A 26,378-nucleotide genomic window follows, 5' to 3' on the forward strand; every position below is an offset into this window, starting at 1 on the left:
TTTACCCTGAAAATCATGGTAATCGTGGAATAATATGGTAGTTTAGTGAAATTAATCAAACATGTTTTATATTTTATTGTGATAAATATTATTATTTTTATTGTGATAAATATTAATCATAGAAATTCTCATAAAATTCTTTCCATACCATATTATCCCACGATTATATCATGATTTTCAGGATAAATTCTAAGAGAAAATTCTCTCTGTGTAGCAGTTAAGTAGTTCGTTCGTTTAATGTATTTTAAACATGATCCATTTTCCAGCGTTCAGTTAGTCCAGAATTAATAAAAGAAATTCAGTTATTTTATCTTCGAATGTAGGTAACAATGCAAAATTGAAGAGACATATCTTTAAATATAGCTTTCTTTCTCATAATTATTTTATTGAACTGCCAATTAAGTACGTAATAATTTAGAAATGTCAACTTTCCTAATTATGCGGATCAATATCATATATTTTTGAAAAATACTGATATAAATTAATACCAATAATTATTAAAAGAATTTTAAATGTTCTATTTTCCATTTTAAGAAAACTTATTGTTAGCATCGCACATTTACACAAAAGTGCTTCCCCGTTATACATTCTCTCTATCAGATCTTTCGAAGAGACAATCTTGCTCGTATCCATGATACTGTGCGTGAACATAGCTAAATTGAACTGCCATTAAACTGTCTGCAAAATGTATATTATTTCGTTTACCGCCGCGTCGAAAGACATTCGGTCGCGATGCAAAACCCTTGGAATCGAAGCCAATGACAGCTCGATAGAGCGTTGACATAACCGAGAAGTTAGGATAGCTCCCTGCTTCACGAGATGTCGATCGTCGATGTCGTTACACGCGACGACGTCCGACTTAAGATCAAAGTCGATACCATTCCGGGCTAACTACGTTGCCATGGAAATCAGCGCGGCTGATATTCTCGAATAGAGTCCAGGGCTGACTCGGTAAATTCTACAAATGGAATTGCCAGCCCAGACTCAGCGTTGTTGGTCCAATGCGTTCAGTCAAAGGGAATTAGCGAAACAACGTCGATATTGGAGTCGAGAACGGAGCGACGGCCTATCCGCTTATTCTTCTGCACAGCTGACAACACGAGGATAATAATCGCTGTCTTTAACAAGTAACATAAATAATAGTCTTTTTAATCAGACTTTTTTTCCCAATTTCTATCTCAATTTTCTTTTATTAAATCAATTGCCTTAATCACATCTGTGAATTTTTTTATTATTAAGAGATACTTGGTATTTGAAAATTATAATAATTTTCATCATCAAAGATGTATAACTACTAAAATTGCAAACTCTTATATTCTTTCTATAATTTTTCTAGCAATTTAACACGCAAAAACACGTAATGACATTACGATACTTTTATGAAGCATAATACAATCAATATTTTTTATTTCAATGCAATCGTAAATATCCGATATAATTCTAAACCGTCCATAGTTTAAATTTAAATCAATGCGCGAGAGAGTTCGGAAGCTTTGAAGTTTGGTCGTATAATCGTTTCCCCGATGGCGGCGTGTTATTCATCTTGTGGAAAATGCGAATATACGCGATAGGTTCGGCGATTATTATAAAATACTGTATATACGCGGAGGGAATATTAAATTATACAAGTATTTTAAATTTAGATAATCGAAAAATATCGACGGATCTCGCGTCACTATTCTTTTTGTTCGAGTGTCAGCGCGCGAATGATAAACAGAGTCGCATATCAACAATAGCGCGCTAGATGATACCAAGGTCGAATACTTTGTTATTGATAATTCCTTGCCGAAATATTTTTCTCGCTGGTGAAGGTATATGTATATGTATAGTCTGCGCGATATATTCTACAAGTGAGACTCGAGCGAGAAGGTAAGAGGGCTCCGTATATTATATTATTATGCGTAACATCATGCGAAATGCGATCATTTCGTATAATTATCATAATTAATAGTAATTAATAGTAATTATCAGTTCGCGCAATCAATTATTTAAAATGTATAATTTAATATTCTGCGTATGTAGATGTCTCATAATACGTAAAATATTTCGATAATACTTATTGTTAGTTAGAGTCAAATATATTTCGATGCTTTATCGTTTACTTTTTTGATGGTCTAAATAATTCGAATTGAGAACGCGCGCAGTAAAATAATCGAATCGAGTAAATAAAAGGATAAGTAAAATAAGGATAAGTTCGGTAATCGTCTGCGGAAGAAAGAGAGAGAATGTGGTCTACGTAAGGCGACATCGTAAAACACGTGCGTTCAAAGACAAAAGGAACCGATGAAATCTGCGATCAGATGTTGAATCCTGCCTAACAATAAGAACGTATGTGAAAGAGTTTAAACTCGCCACTTTTACGACGGACTTTTAGTCTCGTATCGTGAATCATTGTGAATCACTTGTACAACAGACTTCTTTCTCCCCGAGTTCGCGAAAAGCAAGGAAAAGATGGAGATGCTTATCAAAATTACAAATGCAGTTTCACAATGACACGTATATATAATCTGCAATTTCTACTTTTAGAATTTTTATATCGCTTTATAGAATGGATAATGGGCGTGCGAAGGATGTGTTACCAAACTTTTGTAAAGGGCGGATATTATTGCTTGTCTGCAACATTTTTTATTTACTAATTTACGATTTTTAAATTAAGCACAATCATTAGCAATCATTATTCGATTATCGATTACAAATTTTAATCACAGATTAAATTAACAAAAAAGGCATTTACTTTATAAATTATTTTTCTTTTTTTTCCGCAATTATCATGAGCGATTATAATCTAGCATTTAATATTAAATAAAATTAACTCTCTTTCTCTTGTCTCTCTCAATTTTCGATAATGACAGTATTTCTATTTTTTGACGACGTTCTCTTTAATTATTTATATTTTGCAGTTATATTCTCATTATTCAACCAAATGTACGATTTATATTAATTTCCTACATCTGACATATTATTCTGACAGTCTAAAATATATGTATATGATACGATAGAATTCAGCTGGTATCGGTCGCCGACTAATGGCACTGCCAACCATATTTTCATTTAACACGATCGTAGATTTCAAAGCAAAATAAATCACCATCGGTTGTCGGCATTTTTTGATGATTAAGCTGTAAGCTGGAAAGCAAGATTTATAACCTGTTCCGAGGTATGGTTTTATTGACGACTCGCAGCAGAACGAGAGTTCGTATTTAAACCGTTTGGAAATATTCCAGAGACGACTGTTCATCCTTTTCTTATATTAGGAACGTTCAATCCGGCATAGTTGAACGAGTCGCGCAGAAACGAGGGCGAGCTAACGATTAATTGCATAAATTATTTTCAACGAGGGATTCATAAATCTGATATAATTTTCTAACTATTTAGAAACTGTTATTCATTTTCTCATTATTGATTTTTCGTCGTACGATTCAATTTTGTCGAAGAGAGAGTAGAAAAAGAGTTCGTGCATGCAGCTTCGCGCTGATGAAGTAAACGTTTAATTATCGCCAATTATCAATTATTAGCGCTACAGAGATGGAGACCGATCGACTCGTGCGATTAATCAACATCACTCATGCATACGGTGTCGTGCAAAAATAATAGTTTGCTGCCATGTCACTGATTTGCGTCACAGTTCTGTCTATACGCGTCATCAGTAATCGCGAGAACATTATTTTATAATGATAAATATGAGGCATGCTTGAAAGCATATAATAATCACAAAATCATCGAAAATGATGTAATAATATTATAAGTAACATTTTATCAGTTATACAGCATTTTTTATATATAGAGAGAGGAAATCAATATTAAATTAAATAAAAGGAGATAGTACATAGATATATAAAAGTATGATAATAATTAAATATATATATTTTACTACACTTCTATAAATTTCTCTATAAAAAATCATAATTATAATGGATATTATAATAATGTCATGATACGTATCGATATAAATGTATTATGTCGAGTTATAATATCCACACATTTATTATATGTGTCATGATATTATTATAATATATATAAAATAATTACAAGAAACAAAAATAGAATAGATAATGGTATACTTGTGTTGTATAATTTTTAAATTATTATTATGATAATTATTTTATTTTAAATTTTTATCATGATTTAATAAAATATTTTTCAAATAATAAAGACGTAATAAGATTCACGTAATAAAGATTCTCCGCTTGTAATTTCTAGATATTATAATGTACGCTAATTAGAAGCTCAGAAAATCGGGCAAATCTAGAGAGTATTCAGCGTGCATCCCCTTTACGACAGTAATTTCACGGAAATATATGGATTTCCTCTCTGATCGTGAAGCTTAGTGGTCGCGTCAGTGTAGTTGCGAATAAATGAAGAATGACAATGCAGGGGGCAGCAACAGAGCGGCTATTGTTATTCTCGATATGACATATGCATGAATAATTTAATCCGCTATTAAATATTCTGATTGATAAATAAATTACACAGAAGTGTACGTATGACTGACATTCGGGGAATCACGAAGGCTGGTCTTTTTGCCACGTACCTATATGTGTTTACTGAGGTATAATTAAAATAAATATGAATGAAAATGTATTAGTGAGATCCCTCTTTGAATTTTATCACCACAAAAACCAAAATACACATAGCTGCAACGCCATTGCAAATGCCATTATTATATATGCGTATATACTATGCACTATCATTTTATTAGTCAGTATTAATCTGAATTTATATCTGCATTTGTGCAATGCCTTATTTTTGATATGGCTGGATCATTTTTTCTAATGTGAATACGCGTTATAATTAAAAAATATATAAAAGATAGAGAAAGAGAGCAAAACTTTCGCACAATATATAAAATATAATAATTAAATTTATTATTCTTCGTATCAACATGCTGTAACAAGTGATATTAATCATAATAAACATAATTTAAGAGTGATATTATTGCATCGAAATATATTAACAACAAAATATATTAACATTGCAATTGTATCACGCCTACAGTGTCACGTATATAGCGATATATTGAATGCGATGCGTATATCGAGATGCGTGTGCGTGGCGGGATATATCGAAGAATATAGAAATGTCGAGCTGATCGACGGACAGAAATAAGAGAGCGTGACGTGCTCGGAGAGATTGTTTGGTGAAAAATGCTCCGCGGAGCCGACAGTATCGACGTCTTCGAGAAATTAAGTTCGGCCAAGAAAAATGAAATACACGCGCACGGGGGTTGGATGAAAAATATTTTGACAGAATATCACCCGTTCAATAAGGAAATACCGTGGGTACTGGAAACATCGTTCTCGGTTGAAACAAACGTGCCGGATAACTACCGTCGCAATCAGCCCAATTAAACCTTCGCGCTATGTAATTTCCTGAATAATAACATATACGCCGCGTGCGTAACATAACATCAAGTATTTTAATCAAATCATCAAAGACTCAAATATTCAACGATTCAACAAAATACAATACCTCAAATCTCGCTATTTGTTTTCATCGATTCCTACATTTAAATAAATATAAATACATATAAATACATATGAATAAATATATATCAATATTTGCGCTTTGTACATAGAAAATAGATTACAAGCTCCAATTTTATGTAAACCAAATTGTTTATTCAATTCGTCAATGTTTCGTAATTGAAAAAAAAAAATTATATTACACATCGTTCAAGCCGAATAACACTCTCATATCATGAATCAATTGACTTGGTTATTTTATATCGTATTAACGTGAAGGTAAAGGTAATGAATTAACCAATCTTTTATACGCGCACATCGAAAAATGAGCTCAACGTCTCTTCGTGGCTCCTTTCGCGGATTCTTCAGGGACCCCGGGGATAGTAGATATTACAGAATCTCTCATCCATGAAACCGAGGGGATTTCACAAGCTCAAGCACGTGCTACATCAGCGTGCCGCTTATTGCTATGCATTGTGCAAATTGACAAGTCAATTTACATTGGCAAAACCAACGCGGTCGGTCGGGGATAGGAAGGACAGATCCCTGAGGACGTGCCGTGACCGAGACGCCCGCTCTCATGATCTCCGGCTGTGCCCTCGCAGGATATATCCGGGATGAAATGGTGCGAGCTTATTTCCGGTATCAGGGTCGATACCGCGAGATAAACGGGTCATTAAATAATTTCAATGTGTGTGTGTGTGTGCGTGCGCATGTCAATGGAGTCTGTGTCGACCGCGATGTCGGATCGCGACGTCCGTCAACTTTGTCAACGTATTTCGGTTGCAAACCGAATTCTCAATGCGATTGGATTAATAAATAGCCACTCGGCGCACATCGTCATTTATGCAACTCTCGCTGCATTTTAATAGTTTTCATTGGGGACGCGATAATAACGCAAACTGGCGCGATACTCTCGCAACTGGTAATTATTAAATTTCAACATAATGTAATGGACAGGAATTATTGAAATGCCTCTGTATGCAAATAGAACGCACAGTATTGTTGGTAATCATGCGCGTATCTTTCAATTAACAGAGAGATTACAAATGTAATTCTCTGACAGAAATGCAAAGTAAACAGAACGTGTCGTGTTTCATTTTGCAAACTAAATAACTTGTTAATCTTAAATGTGTATCGTTCTTGTGAAATGATCGAAACTCGCGTTTCTACCTTACGGGGAGAAATTAATTAATATTGCGCTTGAATGTTTTTCTTCTCCTTATTTATCTACGTGTCATTCTGCAGCTAATCGACGTTATATATCAATTGAAAATTCTAAATGACAGACGAACGTGACTAAAAAGTTATAAATGCTTTTAAAAAAAGCTGTAAGCAGATTGTTCCGCGAAAGCCCGAGATTGAAAAACATTAGCGCGCGACGTTAATGCAATTTTGCTGTATATTCGACATAGAACAGTTAAAGTACGGTTTAACTCAGTCACGTATTTAATTTATCAACGGACTGTTTTCGTTTCATTCACCCAACAGGGTTTTTCAAAATACTATATCCAACCACAGACTATTTCTGTATGAAATTTCAGAAGCAAGAAATTTGCAATAAATATTTTTTGAAACATTGGGAAAAAAAGAAAAATATGGAGAGTCCATCCAGTCCATCAATCTACAATATAATATTTTGAGGCAAACAGAAGTTATATTCCGCATGTATTGCGTATAAATAATCAAAGCTAAACCGCAAAATATTAAACAATGATTGGAAAAATACAAAGAACGTTTTCGGTAAGCATACTTTATTCAAAAGTATCTATGTTGCATCGACATGATCTGCTACCGCGAATAAAACTACTCGAATTCGTACAAGCGGCGAATAGTACCATGTTTTGTGGTTGCGAAACATTTCAATTATTATAAATACATTTTTTATTCGCTCCCTGGGCGCCAAATGTACCGGATAGTATTTATTCAGTCCTGCAAACGGATCTAAATATTTCATACCTAATACAATATTCGACAATACAATGTATCCGGTAACGCCGATGTGGTACGGCTTAATAAATCATTTACATCAGTAAAGTATATTTGTAAATTTAACACATGTTTCTCTCTCGCTCTCTCTTTCTTTCTTCTTTATTGCATTAAATTTAATAATCAATGTGCATATTTGTATGCCACTTGTGGAGATTTCTGCGTTTTTCTCTTCTCAAATGTGTGAAAAAATTACTTTGCGTTATATGAAATGTCTTGATTATACTTATAATTGATGTGCCAAATAATTCCAGACACTTTTGGAGAGATGAGAAATGAGAGATATAAGAAATATGAGATAATGAGACATAAATTTTTTTATATATCACTGTTTACTATAAAAGCAATTCAATAACATAAAAGATTAAAAATTCTTATATTTGTTATATACTTTTTTGAAGAAAAAATTTAAAAAATTTAAAAAAAAATCGCTAGACAGTCCTGTACATTTGCGATTAATTGAAATACGCCATTTGAAATATTTCGTTCATGTCGGCCAATTTGCGTCATTAGAAGCTTTATGTGGGTCAAATCAGAGAGGACCGCAAAGACCGAAGCCTACAACGTCCTCTCTTCCCTTTGATATTATCGATTCAGACCGTACAGTGTGCTGCTGGTTGCTACCGTTGCTGCACGACAGCCGTTTACGTACATGCTTCCCGCGATATGACAAACAGCATGACGCAAGCAACGCCTGCAACGACGCCGATATAATGCACACGTGTCGTTGATACGGCACGAAACGTCAAGACATGTTTTCGAACGTCACCATAACGATCGAACTAGACGTGAGAGGCAAAGCAAGGCGAAGGGTGCGAATATTAGTCGAGACCAAGGGAAAAGCAAGCGTCTTACATTTCCTCGAAACAGGATATATCAAAGAATAATATATATCGCGAACTATAAAATATTTTGATTTTTAATGTGTATATGTAAAACTGATGTATTATTTTGAACTCATAATTATTATGAATTTTAGTTTTAATTTATTTTTATCAATAATTCTATATTTCTCAATAATTTAAACAAATAATGTTGGTCGTTAAACAAAAGAAAATATTTCAAAACAAACTGAGATGTCAAGCAGCGTTTCATTTTGTCTTACGATATTTTCCTCTTTATTTTTCGTTTAAATTTTCAAAACTTTTAATCATACATGAGTTTTAAAAAATTCTACTTTTTATAAAAATATCATTAAAATAGAATAATCACAAGAAAATGCAAAAAAAAAATTATTAAAAATTTTGTATTGTTTGTAGTATATAGAACTCTTTAAAAAATTGCGTATTATTTCTGACATTTTTTATAAATTAAATTATTTACGGAATTGATATAAAATTACGTAATGCTCGTGAAACTGATATTTTTTTAATAACATACATATACATTAAAAGAATAATTATTTTTCTCTCTATGAAAGAAAAATGTATACATAGAGTATACATATCGTAAGACTTAAACGATGCAAACTCTTACATACGTGTGACAAAAACATGGCGAAAAATACGCCTCGAGCTGGAACGGAACGTAAGATGCCTTATATTAGATACTAGACATGATGACACGGTGCACTCTTACAGATATCTCGGAGAAAGAAAACGTAAAGACTACATAGGGTCGAGCTTTCTGGCGAAAGAGAGAAATATTCCAACCATTGGCGAGATGGCACCGGAAACCATTACACGCGTCGAACAACGAACATGCGCAACAAAACTTGCTTCGCCACGCCTGTCGGCCCGATAAAATCATCCGTCGTTAAAGTTGCGGCTTGCAGCTAGAATATCACCGATGCATGGAAAAGACAAAGAAAGAAGGCAAAAAAAGAAAGAAAATTCACCTCTTTTGGGATGTGTTGAACCGACATTTCAGCGAGATTCGTTCCTAATTCGCGATGATTTTAAGTTCCGATTTTAAAGGTAAATCCGCGAGGTGCGTCAGCGCCCGTAAAAGAACACTAGAATTCAACGGTCCATCATACGACATTAATCCGATCAGGTCGGTCGGTAAGACGTAATACTCTAATTTTCTACGAATTTACGAGGAGAAAATTTTGTGAGAATACATCTCTCATAACCCGTGCACCACTACTGGATCATTTTATTGGCGAATTCGTATGATCCGCTCAGCTGATCCTCTTGACGGGCTCTGCTCCGTGACTACTTTTTAGTATTACTACAAAATGATCACAGAGAATTCTAGCCAGCTAATAATGGCTGCTTTCAGTCCATGTAACGTTGCTTCTAACTATATCCAATTTAGATTAACGATAACGTTAACAATAAAGATTAAATAATGACAGACTGCACGCACATATAAAAGTGTACATCGTTTGGAAGAAATAATAAATCTTCGAGAAATTTATAATTTTATTAAAATATAAAAAATTGCTATTTATATAATATTCCCTCTATATATTTCAATGTAAAAATAATTTATATACATAAATAATACGAGAATAATAATTATTACGAAGCTGGCAACTACTAAAAACAATCAAAGCTACATTGCAAGCTGCATAATAAACGTCGCATGCATTGCCTGTGCATTTTTCCGAGATCAAGAACGAGTTATTGCGTATGAATGGTTTTCCTGTTACGTAAGAAAATAATGGAGATCAGTGGTATATGCTTTCATAGCTGACGTAGAAGTATATATGTATATAAAACGAAACGTTTTTATCGAACAGGCAACGTAATTGTATAAAAAAATGTTACTCATGCCGCGCTGCGATGTAGGCGGTACAAACGAATACACGAACGCTCATTGTACTTCAAAATCCGACGCAGATTTTATTCTTAATAAAAAGGCGCGTTCTCTCTCTCGGGTAAAACTTTACGTCGGCGCGACTCAGCCTTTCATATTTTTCACGCTGAGTGTATACATCTTGGCAAACGGACCGCGGATGTACAAAAGGAAGGAAAGGACTGCCGATACGGTATTGTCGGAAAAACGACAGCGAAACGTCGAAGCACAAACTCCAACGATGATACCAGCGCCCGTTTGCTGGTATCTCTGTGAATAGTTCAAAATTTTCTGTCGTCGCGCCGTGTTGCATTCGCGTATTTCGAAAGAAAAAGAGAAACGAAGAGAGAGAAAGAGAGAGAGGGGGGGGGAAGAGACATCATAAATAAAAACGATCATTTAATTTCGATCGAAAGGATTGCCACATTTTTGCACCGCGAGCAACGCACCACATACGATGCTTCACCGACATTTCGAATTTTATCTTCACGAGCACACTGAATTTTTACAGCCTTATTGCGATATATCTATACGCGAATGCATCAAACCTTTCGTACGGTCTCGTATGATATGCAGTCGAAAATGTTTTATCAAAAATATAACGAAGAAGAACGCCTCTCTTTACTTTTAGTTCACATAAAACTAATAAAAAATTAATAATAGTATAGTAAAATATTTGGCTCCTAATGCGTACAGTAACAGTTGTTATTTTATGGTTATAAAACCATTTAATAAATGTTATACACCGTAATATACAATGCTATATTCGTAAATAATAATATTATATTCAGTTAGATATATAACTATTATCTAAATGTATAAAATAAATAATTAATAGACTCACCGGTCGATGCATCGCCGTCTCGCCATCCATCCCGCAATGTTGGAAAATATACTTATCACAAATTGCGCGAAATACGTGTTTGGAGAAACATCTCACGACAAACACTCGACTCGCGAAGCGACGAACGCCGATTTTAAATAATCGCGGATGCCCGACCGCGTAATCCAATGGGTAGATCGAGACGTTCGTTCGTCGCTAGATTCGACACTCGCGGCTCGTCACACGCGGCAGGTATCCGCGATATTTATCATAAATTGCGCGAAATACGTGTTTGGAGAAACGTCTCACGACAAACACTCGACTCGCGAAGCGACGAACGCCGATTTTAAATAATCGCGGATGCCCGACCGCGTAATCCAATGGGTAGATCGAGACGTTCGTTCGTCGCTAGATTCGACACTCGCGGCTCGTCACACGCGGCAGGTATCCGCGATATTTATCATAAATTGCGCGAAATACGTGTTTGGAGAAACGTCTCACGACAAACACTCGACTCGCGAAGCGACGAACGCCGATTTTAAATAATCGCGGATGCCCGACCGCGTAATCCAATGGGTAGATCGAGACGTTCGTTCGTCGCTAGATTCGACACTCGCGGCTCGTCACACGCGGCAGGTATCCGCGATATTTATCATAAATTGCGCGAAATACGTGTTTGGAGAAACGTCTCACGACAAACACTCGACTCGCGAAGCGACGAACGCCGATTTTAAATAATCGCGGATGCCCGACCGCGTAATCCAATGGGTAGATCGAGACGTTCGTTCGTCGCTAGATTCGACACTCGCGACTCGTCACACGCGGCAGGTATCCGCGATAGTTATCATAAATTGCGCGAAATACGTGTTTGGAGAAACGTCTCACGACAAACACTCGACTCGCGAAGCGACGATTTTAAATAATCGCGGATGCCCGACCACGTAATCCAATGGGTAGATCGAGACGTTCGTTCATTCGACTCGACATCTGCAATGTTAAAAGATATTCGCGACATTAGACTATGCGAAACATACAGCACATGTTTTGCATGTACACAGAGAGAATTTTTTCTTAGAATTCACCCTGAAAATCATGATAATTGTGGGATAATATGGTATAGAAAGAATTTTATGAGAATTTCTCTGATTAATATTTATCACAATAAAAATAATAATATCCATCGAATATCTATTACAATAAAATATAAAATGTTTGATTAATTTTACTATGCAGTTTAGTAAAATTAATCAAACATGTTTCATATTTTATTGTAATAGATATTATTTTTATTGTGATAAATTTTAATCAGAGAAATTCTCATAAAATTCTTTCTATATATCATATTATCCCACGATTACCATGATTTTCAGGGTAAATTCTAAGAGAAAATTCTCTCAGTGTAGTTTTGACAGTTATCAACTGATTTCTGTCATAAAGTATTAATAAAGCAAAAATTTGATAATCAAATTTTGAAATAATAATATGGTGCAAAAAAAATAGTAATAAGTTGTAAATTATATGTTATAATACCTTATCTGTGATTAATATTTTTTGACAGAAATCAGCTGATAACTGTCAAAAATATTAAACAAATTTAAAGTATTATAACATATTATTTATAACATTATTATATTAATTCTTATAACATAATTTTATTTTAAAATTTTATTAGCAAATTAACTCTTTATTCAGCTGATTTCTGTCAAATAATATTAATAATTTTAAAATAATAATATGTTATAAAAATTTTAATAGTAATATGTTTTAAATAATATGTCATAATTCTTTAAACTCGATTAATATTTTTGATAGTTTTCAGCTGATTTTTCAAAAAATATCAATCGCAAATAAGGCATTACAACATATTATTTACAACATATTACTATTTTACATTTTATAACAATATTTTATAATAATATTTGAAAATTCAATTAGCAAATTTATCGCTTTATTAATATTTTTTGACAGAAATCAGCTGATTAAAGCGTTAATTTGCTAATTTATTTTAAGAATATGTTACAAAAATTAAAATAATAATATATTTTGAATAATATGTTACAATTCCTAAACTCGATTAATATTTTTTGACAGTTATCAACTGATTTCTGTCAAAAAATATTAATCGAAAACAAAGTATTACAACATATCACTATTTTAATTTTTATAACATAATTTTATTTTAAAATTTAATTAAAAATATTAAGTTTAAACAAACTTTATATAAAAATATTCTTTTTTATACAAAACCGAGAAATGGCACGCGCCGCGCGCTTGTGTTTTAGTATAGAAAAATTGAATAGAAGAATTAAGAATAACGCACGTGCGAATATATTTTTAATGATATAACATGTTATCGTTGAATAAGCTAGATTAATACAAATTAATGCGAAGGTGTTTATCCTAATATTAAACGCGATTATACGTATATTGGTTTGAACGAGCAATAATAGGCTGATACTTATCGCATTATATAGGCGTTTTCGCATCACCGAATAATATAATCACAGAGAAACTCGCTTTTGGAAACAAATACGATAGCTACGTAATTGCATACAAAGTGAAAGATTATTCTGATAAAATAAATTAAATCATTTATATGCCGCGCGAGCAAATTGCACTTTTATCAATATGCAGACATATCGCGTCCGACTTTGCAAGTCACATTTTTATTGCACATACGTGTATAAAATCGCGATCTCCCGATTATGTCTCTAAAAAGCGAATCGGTTAAAAAAAAATAGATCATACTTTTTTAATTAATTATCTTTATAATAATTAATTCACCAAATTAATCAGTTCAAACTTTATAAGTATAATTTCGTAATAAAGTTATTACACGATTATTAAAAATAGGAATTTGCCGGCTATTATATTTTTCGAAAATGTCTTTCTTGCTGTTAAATCTAACTGTTCCGCATTTCTGTTATCTATAGTACCCATATCACACATCGTGGCACTAGTCGGAGATTCCGCCTATCTTCCCTGCGACATATCAACCACTCACGAGGGAGACTCTGTGCATCTTGTGCTCTGGTATCGCGAGGATCTCGGTACATCAGTTTACAGGTAAAGTGCAATCAATTCATATATACGGACAAGCGTACATTCGCGAGCGCACACATAAACGCGCGTACATATGCACATGTATAGCGATCTGCAACTACGTATCACCGGCCGTTTCTCTATCGCTACAGAACGAACTGCAAACAGCCCGACGGCACAATACGAGATTGGTAGTCGCTTTTATCCGAAAATTGTCTTCGAACTCGATTTTCGACGACGCTTCGCGTCGCTAAAAGAATATATATTTCTTGTTTGCGAGGAATATCACCGTTGAATATTGCATAAGCATTGCTTCGTATAGGGACTATCGAAAAAAAGACGAACCGAATGCGCCTTTTGTCAGGAAAATTGTCAACATTTCATATTCAATAATACATATGTAGTATAATAATTGCATTTTTTAAATCTGCAGGTTTTTTATAAGACGCAAAAATATATTTTATTTTTTTTTACAATATAAAATTTAACGCGCCGATGCACACGCTAATTATACCCATTATCATATAAATAACGTGTTATAAAAAGTTGCGGCAAAAAATACGTATGAATAATCTCTCTCACATTTCTGACGTATTTGTAAAATAATCTGTTTTGATATATTACCAGTCAATATTTTTAATAATATATCCATAAAAAGCAGCATTATATTACTATACAAACATATCAATTCGCTGCACACAAACCACATATGTATGTTAAATATGAAATCTAATTATGAACTCATAAAATTATACATATAATAAACTCACCATTGTTCTCCGCTGTTTCCTTCGCACGATCCTTCTTGCTCCCAATGCCGTTGTATGAAACACATGTTTAAATAACGTTTCGCGACGCCCGATTAAAAATTAAACTGCGTGATGCGCGATCGCGAGATGAGAGACGATGGTCCATCGCTAGATTCGACACTTGCGATTTGTCATACATACAATGTTCACTTCACGATTTTGACCCTCGCGCTTTTCGATCATCACGAATCGCGTAAAGTATTTTTACGCATAAAGTATATTTTTTGGAAAGTATCCTCAGACCTGTGATCTGAGAGCAGTTTGAATTATTTAAGTCAAAGTGTATGAGTAATCTCTAAAGCTCAAGCAGCTATAAAAGAAGAAGATTTTCGATCATCAATAAGGATAAAAAAACACACAATGTTAAAATATATTCAAGGTACTTGTCACAGACTACGCGAAACACATGTTTCACGACGCGACTCGCGATTCGTCACGCGCGATGTTCAAGTTAGTCGCGACTTATCGCGAATTAGGCCAAGTACATACAACATTTGAAGGACATCTCGCGAGAAAAATTGGCGTGAAGCGAAGGTCGATAGATGAGACGTATACATTTATCGACGAGTCATATATTGTACTATGTTCATGTAATTAAACTGAGACACTGATGCGATGTATTTTCCGATATATATATTTTTTCTCGTCACTCCCCAAATTCGCGATTATATTTTCATCGAATAATTTACGAATGCGTAAATAAATATCGATATAGCCGACCGATTTCGTCGAGTTCAGTCGTACGTGCCGATGGCTTTAATGATTTACGATCGCGGACGTGTAACGGTTTCGCCGGAAAATAGTCGAGACGTTTTAGCGGAGAGAGACCCTCGGCGAAGCGTCATCGCCTATTCATCGCGATTAAATATCGATCAGTCTTATTCGCCGGACACTCTCGAGGCGATTACGCACCGATTGACCGAATATTTCCACGGCACTGTCGCAATTCACGTACGGTTAAAGTACAACGACCGTCATGGCGGCTGGCGACGCTCGCGATCGTACTTAAAAGACGAAGACGTACCCGGTCGTCGAGGCTCTCGTCGCGAAGCGTCCTCGAAATGTATGTCTGCGACTTACGCACCGTCTAAGATATCAATATCGATCCCACGGAGCACTCGATCGCGACCCAGTCACAACGATTACGCCGACACTTTGCTCGATACGAATAACTCGACTACCTGCAACAGCCGCCATTTGGTGATTAGCGGAAACGAAGACGGCTTTCGCCGCCGAAATCGGGAACAAGGCATAAACGCTGAGTGCATAGATCTTTAATGCGTATAGATAAAAAGAATCGACCAATCACGCGTCTAATACGTAAGGAGTAACAGCATGGCGTCCTTTACAGTAGACGCGTGATTGGTCAATTTCTTTTCGCGAGATAGATGTCATTGGCTCAACGCGACAGCCAATCAAATCACCGCTTCTCTGTGACGTAATAAGAGGCATCTCTATTTGCTGCGCGACAAGTGTTTCCGGTTCCCGCAATTTTTACCCGCGCACTAGTCATAATTGATCGCGATCTTTCGTCGAAGTAATAATTCCGTTAAATTCAAGACGTTCATAATTACACGTAATCGAAGTAAGTGATAAAAATGTAATTCGACACTCGAGTGTACTTGGCGGCGCGGCGGTGGTTGACGTTGTGCGCGATTAGAAGAAGCGGGAGAAAAAGTCTCCAACAGTTTACACGTCGTTTCTCACAGAGATGCAAGCTCGGCAAGTGCTTGCCAAGTTTCTTGTCGGCATTCAGTGACACGACACGACGACATGTTGGTCGATTCTAATATCAGAATCCTCCGAAATCCATCGAAAGGTAATTGTATTAATATCACGCATTTTGATTTAGCTATACGTGTGTGCGTAATCAGACAAATACGTGCGTAAGTATTCAATAGCTTTGCTGGCGCAACAGATGTCACTGCATGTATGTAATTGCATCTTTCCTTCTCCCCCCCCCTCCCTTCCGCTCCATGAGTGCTTGTGAGTAATCGCTTCGCAACGGTGGTATGTTTACTTTTTTACGAAAAGAAAGGTTAGAATCGCGTCGCGTAGTTTCTTCAGGAACAGACATCCTTTTTTTCCACAATCGAAAACGAGTGAACGTGAATAGTGTGGAATTAATGTATCGAGTGTTGGCGTAATGTTTTTTCTCATAATATCACATATCATGTCCATCCTAACCCTAATCACAATAATCATTCATCGATCGACAAAGCATATTGAACAAACTTGGTGAATATTAAATATATCGAAAGAGAATAAATCGTTAATAGGATTTTTTTAATCTGGAAATCATCGGTGCTTTTTCCGCGTCAAAAACGAATCCAAATAAGTGTTTATCAAAATAAATAAACTTCGGAAGTTACCATACAACATACAACATTCGATTGCATATCTGTGTAAATTTGCACGCGATTTATCCGTGCATATGAAACTGAATCTTCTTCGTGAAATTTTGAAGCAAATAAAAACTGCGACACGCGACAGATGCTTTAACGGTGAGTAAATTATTCTATAATATTTTTTTCTCATTCCGAGAAAACAACAAAATATGTGCTCGAGACAATTTCAAGTATGAGATTTTAAGGTAACTTAAAATTGTATCTGTTTTTTTTTTTCTCTCGAGGATGAAAACGTATGTATTTTTATACAAAAATGATTTTATCATTACTGTTACATCGTTATTACAGAAAAAACTATGCATTGTTTTCAATTTTTGCGATATTGTCTTGTATTTTCGAAGATACACGAGAGAGAACCAGGCTAACGCGGATGATATTTTTGAATCGTTGGAATAAATTCCATAGAGAAAATTTGAGATAAATTTCGCGGTTATATTATGCAACTGTTACTCGCCGCGTGACACACATACTAATGGCAACGGGGAAAAGGAGTGACGATGATAAAAAAACGAAAATATATGTTCACGATCGAAATGCACGTTTAAAAAAGGAAAAAACAAAAAGGAGAGAAAAAAATAGCAACGATAGTAGGCGATGTTACGATATATTTTGCGTGTGCACGTCACGGCGCCGTTATTCGGGATAACGCAAACAGATTTAAATGTTTCGTATGATTTTGCACCAGATTTTAATTACCCGTCACGTGCCGGCCATCAGGTCGTTTATACAATGTCGACGATACGGCCTGACCGTCGCGGCTTTTCGAGTTGGTCGGGGAAAATGCGATGAGCGCCCTGGATAACGAAATTTCGCGATAGTTTCATCGACACGCAACGTTGGTGCGACGTCTTAACCGGATTAGTCCCAGTAGACAATAAAATTCCGTCCACCTAGTTTCCCTATCCCCGTTTTAATTTTCTCCCCACACTACGTAAAATATGTAGAAAACAAACAAATGATTCTTCATCTCGATATTTCGTTAATATACTTGACAACACAATTCATTATTCTCGTTTCGTTGAATTTAATACCGAACTTTGACGATGAATTACAGATTATCCGCATATTGCAATTGTATACTCTTGCATGTTAGATTCATTAATGTTACAATCAGAGATTTATGTTATAATGTAATATAATATTAAAATAAAATGTGAAATAATATAATGTAAAAAAATTATAACTAAAATTTGCAAGGCAAATCCAATTGGATAGATGGAATAATAATTTAATTCTGCAGCTTTCTGTTAATTCATTTGTCAAACTTCATTTTAGATACGCGTCTTTTAAAGTGAAATTATTGTATAGCATTCTATATGTGTGTGCGTATATATATCTAATTTTGCATAAATATGTTTCTTTCTCTTTCTTCCTGCAACGCAGATTAGCGGTGGCTGTAATATTTTATATTTCAACGCCGTTGCTGCTTAACATGCGACTCTCGCCCCGCCTACATCATTATCCACTTCCTTTTATAAAAAAAAAAAAAAAAAAAACAGAAATATCGTATAATGTGCTGAAATATTTTCGCGATTTTAAAACCTTTTGAAATGTTACGATGTATACATATCAAAAAGTTCGTCACGCAGTAGCGCCAGTGATAGATCTTAAAAGGCAGAAAAATAGCAACGACATGTAAGCGGATTCGGTTTTTCGAACTCCACGGAGATATGGGTTTATTCGCGGTATTAAATGAAAGATATCTCGATTTTCCAACAATACAATCGCGAGTGAAGAATATACTATATGTGGCGTAGATTCGCCATTTGTGTTTGGAATGCTAATAAAAAAATCAATTATTATACAAAACTAACAATATAAAATACATTTATATTTTTCTGCGACGAATTCTGCCAGTTCTCCACGTTTATCCATCGACATGTTATCTGCAAGAAAATTTATCGAATATTGTCAGATTTTAATTTGTAAAAATTATTTGTGTCAATAATGAGATTCTGATATCAAAAATACGGTCAGTAAATACCGTCAGTTTGACAGCGAAAATATTTATCCATCTTTGAATGTGAAATATAAAACCATATATATATATAATATAATATTTAATATTCAATAAATTCGCGTTTACATTTCACGATTTTTGACCGGACGCATTACGAAATCGGCAAATCTTCGTAAATTTAAAACTATAAAATATCCGGGTGTCACACATGTCATATAAATCATTAGACAGTAATTAAAGGCGAAAGAGAGCGCAATTGTGCGAAAGAAAATCAATTATGGTTGCATAATTATTACAATTTAATAACGTTCACGGCTTGAAATAATGATTGCCCGCGGTAACGATCATTGGAGGAACTTTAATTATGTGCCAATTACATCGGCCGCGCTGATAATGCGCCGGAGCTAGAACGCGATTTAAACTATGCGGCGCGAAATCCCTTGTGGATTTTAATTTATTCCTTCGTGTCGACTGATGAATTCATCCGCGACCGCTGGCCGCGATAGAATAACGCTGATAAACATTTAATCGAAATTACCGCGTTAATGACACTCGCCGTTAAAATAGCCGCTCGGTATCATATATTTTTCAAAATCGAGTATCGAGTCACCGTAAATGACAATTGACGAGAACAACTGCACACTGCACGCTGATGACCTGCCGTTGAAGTCGATGGTTGTCGCTGAAATGTCGTTTCGCCGAGTTGGCTGTGCGATTTTTTGCCGTCAAATCAGATGCGAGCAATCAGAATTTCGATATTCGCCACGGAGACGTCGACTGACGACGAACAATCCGTTGATATGAGAGGACATTTTTTCGTTAATTTATCTACTATCTCGCATGTACCTTTATTAAATGCATTTCTCTGACTTAAATTAAATCTCTATTGAAATAATGTCATTTCAAATTAATCGATTAATATGACGTTGTCTTTTATCTTTACTAAAAGCGCTTAATTCGCTAAAAAATTCATATTTTCAATGTATATATAGAAACTATAATATATGAATATTGTGATATTTTTGTTTAATATTTTTCTTCGAGAAATATCAACAATAAATAAATCTGAAAAAAAATCTCAGAAAAATAATGCGTTAAAAATAGGTCACTCTCTTGTCGGTACTTTTTTATCTTTAATATATATCTCTTATCTTTGTCACTCATCGATGCCTTTACAGAATTTCTTTGTTTTAAATACCTCCGTTATATCGATTTAAATGGCTTTCACAATGCTTACTTCTGCTGAAAGAAACTCTTGCAATAGAAAACTTTATTATATGATGGGCTCACACAGAGGAAGTAAGAGAGATAGGAAGGATGAGAAAAGGAGAGGTGGAAAAAGAGAGAGAAAAGTTTACAGCGCAAAACCGACGATGCGACATTGCGGCGCGGGAAAATCCCTGTTTTACAAGAATTGGTTTTGTTTCCGTTTCGCTTGTTCGATGTAAACATTCGCTATGTTTTGATTGTAGAACAATTTTCGTAACAAGTATTAAACGTGTTTTATCTACCATGAAATTATCCTCGCCATAATTCAACGAGGCGGCATCGCGCTCTTTTCAGGTAGATATTTTCTCTCGCGTGCTTATTATTGCGCGTGACACATATCGTAAACTGTATGATACAGTATTTCGAAAAATCTGTCTGTTGGATTATGTATGTACATGACTGGACGGTTGACTGCGTCATAAAATATTTTCCTCTATAAGATACTTTACATAATACAACATTTTCTACAACCCATATATTTTTTTTTCAATGATATTACAGAAGTGTTAAGCTCGATGTGTATAATTTTATTTGCGTTTTTGAATTCCAATGAAATTTTATCTTTCAATTCGTATCTTTAAAGCGTGAATTATCATATTATCATCATTATCATCATCAATCATATACTAAATTAATTTACGGATTACATACATATTTTAATATGTATAAGTAATATAAAATTGAGAGGATTTATAATCCATTGATATTAATACGATCGATGTCTACTAAAACAGGTTTGATAGGTGATACTGCAAACTCCCTTTTATTAGAAAACAAGAGAGACGAAGAGATTACGCGTCCATTATAAGCATATTCATTATTGTGTGTATTATGTATTATAATATGTATTGTCCAGAAAAGATTAACGTAAAACGATGGTTTATGTAGCCGATGTTATACTCAATTATAAATGACTGACGTAATTATTTGATTTTTCTGTTGCAGCATCGATGCCAGAAACCGAGAATTCGGTATCGCCGAAAGATGGTCGGACGATACTGTATTCTCGCATCGTGCGTACTTCATGTTGGACAAGAAACCAGCGCTATTGGGCATCGAAAACACCAGGGAGGAGGACGCTGGTATCTACAGATGCCGCGTCGATTTTCAAATCGGTCAGACAAGAAACTCCAAAGTCAATTTAACAGTAATCGGTGAGTTTTTATTCTCAAGTTATTCGATATTTTGAACAGTCTAGAAAAAGTTATACAATGTAGAAAATTGTTCTCTCCAAAATGTGCATCCAGAAATATTGCACTAAACGATACGTTTAGTCGATGGGTAATTGCTAAATCGATACAACTATTTGTAAACGGTTTCCATAGTTATCGATTCAATTAGGTTTGTCCAGTGAACTAGCCAGGTATAGCTCTACTTAAATTAGATACACGCTCTTGCGCGATTACAAAGTTTTTTTGCGACAGTCGTCGCGTTTGAGAGATACAGAGAAGTTCCAAGTCACGTTTTACAACGAATAGTAACGTAAATCCAAGATGGAAACTGGAAAGTTTGCAACTCTTCACGTCAGATACACGTTGATGTTTTGCAGTCAGGACGAATCAATCTTGAATTAGTTTGGAAGTTTCCATTTTAGAATCACGTTATCGTTATCCGAAACACGATAATTCCCTGTTTAGCTCCTTTTTAGTAGTAAGAAAGTATTCCAAGAGGGTCGTTTCAAGTAAGCGAAGCCAATTGTAACTTTGTCGGAGTTTCTCCCTATACATAATTACGTCTCTCATTAATATCCAATTAGCCGCTCGAGCGCTCAGTCACTCGATGTATATTACGATTATGCTAAAAATGACACGAAAGTTTTACAGGCTTCGTATAAAATATTGCCTTCAAGTTACGTGTCGTCATACTTTTATAATTTTGCTCTTATAAAACTGTCATATTACAAGAGCTTAAAACGAGAGCTGCGAGAATCGATTTGAGGTTTATTGCCCGAAATCACCGAAAAAGATATTTACTGAAATTAAAGCCCTTTAATGTTATACAAAATACGTCTACACAGAGAGAATTTTCTCTTAGAATTTACCCTGAAAATCATGGAAATCGGGACAATATAGTATGGAAAGAATTTTATGAGAATTAATATTTTATCACAATAAACATAATAATATCTACACGTTAAAATATAAAACATGTTTGATTAATTTTGCTATGCAGTTTAGTAAAATTAATCAAACATGTTTTATATTTTATTGTGATAGATATTATTTTTATTGTGATAAATATTAATCAGAGAAATTCTCATAAAATTCTTTTCATATACCATATTGTCCCACGATTACCATGATTTTCAGGTAAATTCTAAGAGAAAATTCTCTCCGTGTAGTAGCCGTTTTCGCGCAAACCAAGTTATAAACAAGCACGCAAGCGATAATTATTTTTGCAACAATAAAATCATTTTATATAATTTTTAACAAAAATAACATATAATATTGACTAAGAAAATATTTACATAATAAGTTATTTTAAATATTAATCATCAAAATTTTATTGCTAATTATCGAGGGGTAAACCGCTGAGGGTATTGCGGTGTACAGATTTGGGGAATTAGTGGGCATTAGTGGGCATTGGTGTACATTAATGGGCATTACTAGCCGGGTTTTATTAGCTATTAATTAACGTCATTATTATTTTTTTAGAACAGAAATTGTTTTGTTCGAGCTTTTCGTCCAATGCGCCTCATAAATAATATATTTTTTATACTTGAAATTTAGAGAAATTTTCATGTTTATTATAAGCGGTTAGGGTTAGGTTAGGCATTATTACGCATTACTAGGGTACAGTAATGCCCAATAATTGGGCATTAGTAGGCATTGGTGTACACAATTTTGGTCAGCGGTTTACTCCTCGCTAATTATATATTAACACAGTTTTATTATATACTTCTCAAACTCTAATAAACTTTAATAAAAATTTAATTTCTGTATTTTTACATTAAAAAAATATAATTTAAATGAGTGAGTTTTGAAAAAGCTTCTTGTCCATCTCAAATTAAATCGTAAACTCTGATAAAAATGCTAATTAAAAGCAGTATTTTTAAAATTGATTTTTTTTAAACTACATTTTAATGTTACGCCTCATTTCCAACCGCATTTTCCATTATCGTTAGACGTGACAGGCATTTTTAGCGCGCCAACAATAGAATCGTAAAACGATGATTAAAGCAACGCAATAAATTCGAAATAAAGTAAACCGCCATTGGGGCGAAGTAAGCATACGATGCCGAATAAAAAAAAAGAGAGAAAGAAAGAAAAATAGAGAGAGAAAGAGAGAGAGGGACAGAACATAGACGAAGAGCTAAAAAAAAGAATCCAATTAACAATCCAGTTGAAAAGTTATGGAAACACCAACGGACGAACGTGCGTCACCTCCGGGATTCGCCGTTGGCCGGCATGCGCCGAGGAATTTTTCCCGCGGGATAATTAGCTCTTCCTACGCTCCCTCCCGACCCACCGACATTTCGCACGTCCCTGCTAGGAGCCGTGCTTACTCGTAGACACTTCAGCCGTTGGTAAAGCTTTTCCAGATGAACGCCAATTAACGTGCCGTTACTCCCATCGCGCTTTCGCCAGCAAAATTGCACATCTCTTTTGCTCTTTTTTCCGTATAACATAATGTACGAAATGTCCAAACAGTGACGGTTATATGTCTTTTACGATTCGTCGAAAAATATAGAATTTTAATTTACAATCAATCCTACACAGATTCAGTTTTTTTCTTAATCTTAAAATAATTAAATTAAATCTTTTTTATTTTTAATAGTAATTCTGAGATGCTAACAGAGATAAAAAATACCTCAAAGAAAATTTAAAACTAATTATTTTCTATGTTCATTTTTTTTTATTTTCTTACAATTAGTTTTTTTCTTCTTGTGTGTGTGTGTGTTGTTACATTTTAAAACTAATGATTATAAAACATATTCAAGTAATTTTTAACAGAGTAATGAACAAACTCATTTAAACAGTAATAATTTAAAGTCATATAATCTTGATAAATTAAATTCTTAACATTCAGGTAAATACTATTCAGCTGAACGTTCAATTGAGATTTATCGTTAATTAAAATTTTGAACCATAACATTTTCATAGTTTGATCGCTAACAATATTCTTAAAGAGATATATATTGATGAAAGCAAAAATATTCATGTACATATATGATACAGTCGCGACCTGCGAAGAAGAGCGAATGCTCGCGACATGAACGAGAATTAGAGAGCTGTTAAACGCCGCACTCGAGGAATTTAAATCGCACTCTTTTACGCCCGCATTCGTACATTTGTGTGTCACAATCTTGTCAAAGAGCCGAACGCGAAAAAGTGTGTGCATCAAACAGACGAAGCAAGGATAGAGCGAGATGCGCTCGAATCATAGATGCATTGTCGCGATGGTATCAGAGAAGTTAATGGATGAGAGTGAAAAGAGGAGCACCTCGATCATTAATACAATTTTTTTTTTTTTTTTGGAGACTACAATTTGTATTGGGATATGTAGATAGAGAACGGATCGATTTAAATACGATATATTATCCATGATCGAATTAAATTTCATTCGTTGTTTCGTGAATAATTAGTTTAAAAAATAAGAAGACATATTATATATATGTACTTTTATTTAAAAAAAAACGAATATAAATATTTATTAAAAAAAAAAATATATTGATCTTGCGAAAGATAAAACTATATTATTTAAAAGTAATAATGTATAATGATATTTTTGTTGACAAAACATACTTAGATTTCGAAATGAGAACATAATTTAGCATTGTGTAAAAATATACTGCCTATAGATGGATAATATATATAGCTTCGAAAGAAATTCTTTTTATGAACGCCACAAACATTCGTAAAAATATCCAACTTGTCATTGTTTCCGCCAAAGAAACCAACCCGTGTCTGTATCACGACAGCTGCCCAAGTCGCTATATCGAGAAACTTTGTATTTGACAGTAGTCTCTAGCAAAAAATTAAAAGGAATAGAAAAGAATGAAAAGTTTCGTATACAGTCAACGGGCAGCAGACCTTTGGCTTGAAGTTAAAGCTTCGGTAAATCAGGGCATTTATCGTACCAAGATGATGTGTCCTTTCGGCCGAACGAGAAATACAAGGTATTCCAGTTCCGAAAGTATAGAATGTAATTCGATAAATTTTCCGCGAGATACCGATGATTTTCAAAGCGGCATACCTCGCAATTTCTGTCGGCCAATATTGACATTTCAACGTGTGTGTAATATACGCACATGCAAGTAGACATAAATTTTGCGCATTTTATAATTTTGCAAATTATTGACAATGTATTATTGGGAAATGTTTGCAAATATTTTATCGCATATTCTTTAATAATTATTGAATTAATATCGCTGATTAATCAATTATTTAATTATATATATATTAATGCGTAATTTAATTATTACATAACAATAAAACAAAACAATTTTCCTCATATTTATGTTTATTATAATTTATACCAATTTCAAAATGGGCTCTTTCTTTGTGTCGTGATAAAAAAGAAAAACGATTTGAATACAGCATACCTCCTAAAAGTCGGACACCGTTCAATATATATTTATCAGTTTTCGTTTAAGCAGAGATATTATATCATGCTTTAGGGTTTTATAAAATACGAGCGAAGTGAAGATAAGGTGGTTCCCGAGTAACCAACGGGGGAACCAGAAATCGGTGCAAAAACTCTAAAGAAATGGCGGCTCTTCGCATTAAGACTTCCTCGAAGTCGAGATACAGAGAACGAGCGCATTTATCTTCTTGAACTGTTGTTTCTTTAAAGTAAGGAAAGAACGGAAAAAGAGCTGCGAGAGCAGCTTCTTTTTATCAGAAAAAAATGATACATAACTTGATAATATAA

At 34.4% G+C, this 26,378-nt stretch overlaps 1 protein-coding gene across 2 annotated transcripts in view; it reads left to right on the top strand.

Annotated features, from left to right (window-relative positions):
• The window catches only part of LOC145939863 (neural cell adhesion molecule 2), a 221,158-nt gene that overhangs the window by 125,621 nt on the left and 69,159 nt on the right, over nt 1-26,378 (top strand). The window contains exons 2-3 of one of the 2 annotated variants that reach the window (XM_083044483.1): nt 13,950-14,082; nt 21,450-21,658. In XM_083044483.1, coding sequence (XP_082900609.1) covers nt 13,950-14,082; nt 21,450-21,658 — 342 coding nt within the window. The remainder of the gene's footprint in view (nt 1-13,949; nt 14,083-21,449; nt 21,659-26,378) is intronic. The other variant, XM_083044484.1, reaches the window with a different exon arrangement.

Source organism: Prenolepis imparis, unplaced genomic scaffold (genome assembly GCF_030444845.1).
Source record: "Prenolepis imparis isolate NDT839.2.m4 unplaced genomic scaffold, iyPreImpa1.0 SCAF_8, whole genome shotgun sequence".
In the NCBI taxonomy this organism is placed as follows: domain Eukaryota; kingdom Metazoa; phylum Arthropoda; class Insecta; order Hymenoptera; family Formicidae; genus Prenolepis; species Prenolepis imparis.